The sequence below is a fragment of the Anas platyrhynchos genome, chromosome 11 (assembly GCF_047663525.1).
Source record: "Anas platyrhynchos isolate ZD024472 breed Pekin duck chromosome 11, IASCAAS_PekinDuck_T2T, whole genome shotgun sequence".
In the NCBI taxonomy this organism is placed as follows: domain Eukaryota; kingdom Metazoa; phylum Chordata; class Aves; order Anseriformes; family Anatidae; genus Anas; species Anas platyrhynchos.
In genome coordinates, this window is record NC_092597.1 from 23,488,287 (window position 1) to 23,495,057 (window position 6,771).

The following is a 6,771-nucleotide window of genomic DNA, read 5'->3' on the forward strand; positions in this document are numbered from 1 at the left end:
CTCGTCAGCCCCCTGAGGGGGGCTGCTGCGGGCCGGGCGGGCAGAGCCGGGCGCTCTGCTCCTTCCTCCTCCTCAGCCCCCTCAGCCGCCACCGCCTCCTCCCGCCCAGCGGCAGCGCGCAGGCGCGGCAGGGAAGGGAGAGGGAGAAGGGGAAGGGGAAGGGGAAAAGGGAAGGGGAAGGGGGATGCGGGCGCTGAGGCGGCTGCATGAGGCGGCCGTGGGGGCGCTGCTGTGGCGGGGGGCGGCCCCTCCGCGTCCCCCCGCCTCGGAGGTGCTGAGCCAGCATCTGCGGCAGCGCGGCCTGCCCCACTGGACCTCGTTCTGCGTCAAGTACAGCGCGGTGCGCAACGACCAGTTCGGCCTCTCGCACTTCAACTGGCGGGTGGACGGCGCCAACTACCTGGTGCTGCGCACCGGCTGCTTCCCCTTCGTCAAGTACCACTGCTCCCGGGCCGCCCCGCAGGACCTGGCGCTGCAGAACGCCGCCTTCACCGCCCTCAAGGTCCTCAACGCCGGTGAGTCGCCACAAGGGGCCGGCGGCCTCCCCTCGGCTCCCCCCTGAGGGGCTGAGGCAGGGAGCGGGGTCTGGGCGCCCCCCGTGGGGGTGAGGGGAAGGGGACGGGACGGGGCCCGGTGGCGGAGCCGCTCCGCGCCTCAGGGGAGCCGGCCCGAGGAGAAGGGGAACGGAGCCGCCTTCAGCCTGGCTGGAAGGGGCCGGGTCAGTCGCTGCCGGTCGCTTTGGCTCCGAAAAGCCGAGGTGTGGGACCGAGCTCGGCTGAGGAGAAGCCTCAGGGGACTGAGGGGGTGCCCGGTGAGCCCCGGCGCTTCGACAGGGCCGGAGGAGCCCTGGTAGGGACAGCTGCTGCTTCAATGGTAACATACAAACCGGTGTAGGTATGCTTTGAAATACTGCTCTTTAAAACCTGCTCAGGAGATACAGTTCTTCATGCCACTGGCACTGCCAGCACTGAACTTTCCATCAGTTTCTTCATGTTTCACTTAAAAATACATTCTCCTTCACAAGTCTTCAGTGAACTTTTGCTCCTAAGGTCTGCCAGCCCTCATTCGCTGATCTTTCCAGTCCGAGAGAGAAAATGCAACCACAGAAATTGATTTTATTCAGTAATAACTTTTAATCTCATTTTATCTTTCCCTCCCCGCTGTCGGACCATTTATCTGCTCTCTCTCTTGCAGCTACCGTGCATGTTTAAATGATCGGCAGTCCTGACTAAAAAGTCAACTCGCCACCCTCTTTTGAGAATTTAGCTTTAGCATTTAGATAACTAAGCACCTTAAATTGTTTCTGCCCCTTACTGAATTCAGGGCCTAAACCCATGGCCATTTTTCTTCCTGTGTCTGCTCTGTGGTAGGTGGATAATTCAGCAGTGCTAAAAATGATGGCACTTTCGGTGTATCCGCCTTCCTGCTCGTTTTGGTTTTGCTGGAGCTGGTTATCTTGACTACTGACCTCATTTTTCCCCAGAGCAGCTTCATGTTGATCTGTGAAGTCGCTGCCTGTTTTCCTTCCTACTTCTGCCCTGATCCACGGCAAAACTGGGAGCTGGCGACTAAGTGGATGTCAAGAGAGTTTATGCTTGAGTGTCTGTTTTTTTTGTGTTTTGTTTTTAATTAGCAGGAATTACACTATATACATGATCATCTTTCACTTCTTTCATTCCATTTTCTTTTTGTTTTAATTCCTGTGCACTGCTGCTCTTCTTCAGCTGCTGATTCATGTGTGTTTGATAGGCAAGAAGCATAGCATGCGCTGATACCTACTTGTAAGCATTTCAGTAAAGGCAAAATCTTAAGACTCTTTAATAGGAATGTTTTTCCTCTATTTTCATTTCTGAAGCATTATTCCTTACTGTTAATCGGCAGGTTTAATTTTCCTGGCTTGTTATCTTTGTATGTAACGTGTTTTTGTCTTTTCTTAGGCATCCCAACTTTACTATATGGAATTGGCTCCTGGTTCTTTGCCAGTGTCACAGAGACTGTTCATACGAGTCATGGCCCAGTTACTATTTACTTTCTAAATAAAGAAGATGAAGGTGCAATGTACTGAAATCATGCCCTCAAGTACCTGTCATTTGGTGGGTTTTCGTGTTACTGCTGCTACAAATGTCTATTCCCTGTGACTAAAAGAGAATTGAAGGCAATTCTTTTTTCTTTTTTTTTTTTTTTTGTTTTTGCTGTGTATTCCTTTATTTAACATGTCCTCAGGAAGCTTCACAGAATTTTTTGGTCATAAGAACAGGTTTATTTTTGCAGAGGTTAGTAAAGTTGAAAAAAGTAGAAGCCTCAGGAAAAGAATAAGTATTTCTAAGGGTGTTATAATTTATATAAGTCGGTGACTAGAACTGTTGAACAAGCTTCTGATGATTTAAAAAAGAGAGGTGTGCCAACTTATAGGACTGAATTGTAGCATGTGGGCAAGGAAACTGTGAATATATCAGACTTCTCAGAATGTCTCTGAAAACACTAAGCTGCTCAGATTTAGACTGATGACACGTTTTGTAATATATTAATTGTTGTATTTGCAAGAATGTTTGAATGAATCCACAGCAGCGACTCTTTACAACTGCCCGGAAGGCTTTTTGGAAAAGTATGCCCAATAAGTTAAAAATGACTATTTGTATCTCATTTCTTCAAATGATATTTAAATAAAATATCTAAAATACATTTTATGTTTGTTTTGTTTTTTGTTTTACATTGTATTTGAATTCCAAATACCTTCATTACGTTGTCTTTTGTTTGCTTTATAGGTAAGTAACAAAACCAAAATAATCTAAAGATTTAGTCCTCTACAGTAACTGAAAAATTGCTTTTTTTTTTTTTTTTAATTAATATGAATGAAAAGGATTCTACCCTCATTACCATCCAAAGCAATTGATTTCTTTAGCTGTAGTTGAGAGCAGGCAAATACAATGATGGAAAGACATAAACTCAGCTGGAAACCTAGGGAAAGAAAAAGCTTTAGGGAATTATTTGGATAGTGGAAAATAGGGATTTATTAGATAATAAGCTCAAACAACAAAAACACCTGTACGGGATGTGTTACTGTTGCTTAGTTTTAATGCCAGCAAATAATGCTGTCTATTCTAAATGCCAAGTCTGGTGATGTAAGTTGATTGTTCCAATTTTCATAAGTAGGAAGATAAATGTAAAATGAGTAGGTACTGTTTTTGGAGGGTAATCACTATTCCTAAATAAATTATCATCAAGCTATGGCTACAGTATAATGTAATTTAAATACTTTTTTTACTTAATTCCAGATAATGGAACTGTTTTCCACTTAATGAAGCAATACAGTTTTCTAAAAGCAACACTAAATAATGCTTTAATCAGAGAAACGCTTACGCTATTATATTTAATTTTGGCCAATACTCTTGATACAAGTTAAATGGGTCTCAGAGATGAAGATACAGTATTGTAAGAAGCCTCATTAATAATAAAAATGACTTAGTGTTGTTATTCTAGAACTGATTTTCACTGTATTGGATAAAGTTAAATAACTGCAGCTCATAAGTTTAAAGTCAAATACTGCTCATTCATTGCTGCGGATCTTGTCAATATCTTGCTGTAAAGGTTTAGTCTCAACGCGAGGTTGATAAAATGGTTTTTAATTACCAGACTATAAATACAGCTCTTCATTGGAGTTGCACCTCCACTCACTGCAGCTTGTTTGATTTCTGATAATGTGTACTGCTGACTTTGCTTACCTGTTTTTCAATAAATGCAGGCAACGTGACTCCTTGTCCATACGGTGATGGGCAAGTCTCCTTAGAGAACATCTTTGACAAACTACCCTATTGATTACTGCAATTCTGTGCTGCTTGCAGCATTAAATAGAGACTTGATTTCTTGTTCAATGATCTCACTGTGTAACAATTAAGCAAATGTAATATTTTCTTGTATTACATGAAAATCAATAGACCTCTTGCTCTTATGAAGCTGATCATGCTAAAGGATGAACTGGAAGATGTCTGAGGGCAGAGTGCAAATATAGTCGTTCATTTGTTTCGTTAAGGCCTGCATGCGACCTGCTACAGTACATGAAATGGAAAATAGGCCATTTTTAAGGGGTAACACAAGTTATTAAATGATAATGAAATCACTCAAATATGAATATCAACATCCTTCATTGCCTTCAAACAAAGGTAAAATACTTTGTCTCATTCTCCTAGCTATAAATGGGGGCTACTTAGCTTTGGCCTGAATGCAAGGTGGAGATGTTGATGGCCAAGCAGGCTCATAACATCTTGTCTGAAACATCTCTGTAAGGCTCTGGGGGATGTGGGAATGGCAAGGATGAGCGTGCACTTGTCCTGTGATGGCTCAGTGCTCAGCTGAAGCCTTGCTCTTTTGGCTTTCGAATCCTCATCGCTGTAAGCTATTGCCTTGGAGCTGTCATGATGGTGCAGTTTCAGGAGAAGAGGCTCTTCTGTTGCAGGTTAGTCCAAATGTTTGACCTAAAGGGTGTCTCTAAAGTACGCTTTAAGGATGAGCTTCTAGCAGTTTAATTGTTCAGAGACGGATTTGTGTAGCACCTACCTGCATTCTCTTGCCTGTGAGGCCCTTCGGGGTTGTCCTGTAAACCCATGGCTTCAAGAGGCAAACTTGTAGGGACCCAGTCTTTAATTCCTCTGGTCCAGAATAGTTCACTCGTAGTTGTTTTACTTAGCGAGTTCCTTTTTCAGTGTATTATGCTATGCATACATTGTGTACGCAGCATATGCTTCCGTTGACAAATTTTTGTATAGAAGATTGAGTTACCAAGTGACCCTTCTCACTTTTTGTGGATTTCATCTGCTCCACTTCCTTTGAAACAAAGTGCAGTTTATCTTGTAACTCGTGCCTTAATTATCTCTCTACACTGTGTTCAAGGATGATGTTTAAATGAGTGAGAGATGACATAAAAAGGCAGGGAGCTTTGTTTCACCTCCCTTAACAACTGTTTGGGATAAATGAAACCTTACTCTAAACCCAGAGGATCAGGTAGCTACTTCTTGTAGCAGACTTTTTAAACAGTAATGACTACTGGGGGCATCTTAGCCTAAATGAGTGCTTAGCATTACATCTTACCTAGGTCAATGGTCTCAGGTATCCAAGTTAAACTGTGTTACTGTAAATTAATGGAAAATGTAACTGCGCTTTGCTGAAAGATCAATGTCCAATAAAGGCTGCACAATCAAATCTTGTTGCAATGATTGAGGTCCTTAATTGCCTTTCAAAGATAAGGTGGTAATCAACATAGGTTTAACTGATCTTTTTTACCAGTTCAATTACATGCTAATGACTACAGCCAAGTCAGGATCTTTAACTACTTATACTTATTAAATCTTATGTTTGTAGTGAAAAATTACTTAAGCCACACAATCGATAAAGCCCAGGTCTTAATTACTATATTTCACTTTTATACCTTTTTGTATGTTTGACAAATGTTTCACTAGAGACTGTGTAGCGCTAATGATAGTACCCCAAGAAATACAGTTTTCTGTTATTGTCTGCTTCTCCAAACCGTGTCAAGATGTGGGTGTTTTCATGGTGGTTTCAACAACATTTGCGACTACTAATGCAACTTACATTCTAGGCAGCTCATGGTACTTAAATATATATATATATTTATGGATAATAGCACTGCTTTTATTGCTAGAAGATGTACTACCTGAAAACCTTCCCAGCAGACACAATTTCAACTTGAAGTTCCTAGCTTTCTTCCATTGTAAATGAATACTAGACTTAGGTACATCAAAGTACAGATGGCAGTGAAGTACAGATGGATGTTCCCAATTGTTTCTGGTTGGTACTTCACATTGCCTCAAACATAAGTGTCTGTGTCCCTTCTTCTGCATCGCCCTCCTTTCCCTGGAGCACTTCACAGTGTTTTTTTTCCAGGAACCTGGAGCCACCTCCTTTCTTTGAGTTATGCAGCAGTTGGATCCCTCCACAACTTACTTTGTGCCTGAAATGCTGCAACTCTGAGTGCATAGAATCTTTTTTTCTTGTTTTTTGGATATTTGTCCTTACTCTCCAATGTACACCGTGAATGCTGAAAATCCAGAAAACTGCAGCAACCACCTTAGCCTGAATTTGAGTCAATGGTTTAAGAAAAAACGTCAGTCCTTTCTGAGCTCTTATGTGAAAGTGCAGTAACCAGCTCTGCCTTACTGAAAGCAGCTCTGGCTGCAGTAGGAAGGCAGGTGAATTACTCGTCGACAGAGAGGAAGGCTTTTTCCCCCCGTAACTTCTTGTTTAACTGCTGAGACTTGGGAGGCTGGAGAAGGGAAGGGGACCAATGGTTTTACATGTAGTACTTCTGGAGCCTGCAGGAAAATTTGGTGGAGGAAATGTTTCTTCTCTGACAAACAGACTGAGCAAATGAGACTGAGCAAGAACTGCTTCAGTGGCATAAAAGGAGTGGAGTTGCTTGCCTCAGCCTAATTCTGTTGAGATTTAAGTATTCTCAAACCTACTGACATTCCTTAGGCTACTAACACGTTTTGGAAAAGGAGAACAGGAATCTAGAGTTTGTTCTTCCTGCGCTCAAAAGAGAAGTGTTCCTGCATTTTGTCGCAGGCCTTATTGGTTGTGACAACTTAAAATCGATGGAATAGGATTTATTGGAATCATTTTGTCAGCAAGAAAAATGAAGAAAAGTTTGAATTGACTAAATAGCCACCTTTGAAAAGCTAGCAGCACTATAAACACCCTGGTTGTCTAAATCTCTTTGCAAACCATAATTGTAGACTTCCCAGATGTATGCTATTC

The 6,771-nt window shown here is 42.5% G+C and overlaps 1 protein-coding gene across 1 annotated transcript; it reads left to right on the top strand.

The window, feature by feature from the left end:
- The first annotated feature begins 136 nt into the window (after positions 1–136).
- Positions 137–2,682, top strand: C11H15orf61 (chromosome 11 C15orf61 homolog). Its single transcript, XM_027466351.3, has 2 exons — positions 137–515; positions 1,938–2,682. Exons 1-2 carry the CDS (start codon positions 185–187, stop codon positions 2,063–2,065), a joined length of 459 nt encoding a protein of 152 aa, XP_027322152.1. The 5' UTR covers positions 137–184; the 3' UTR covers positions 2,066–2,682.
- Positions 2,683–6,771: the final 4,089 nt, after the last annotated feature.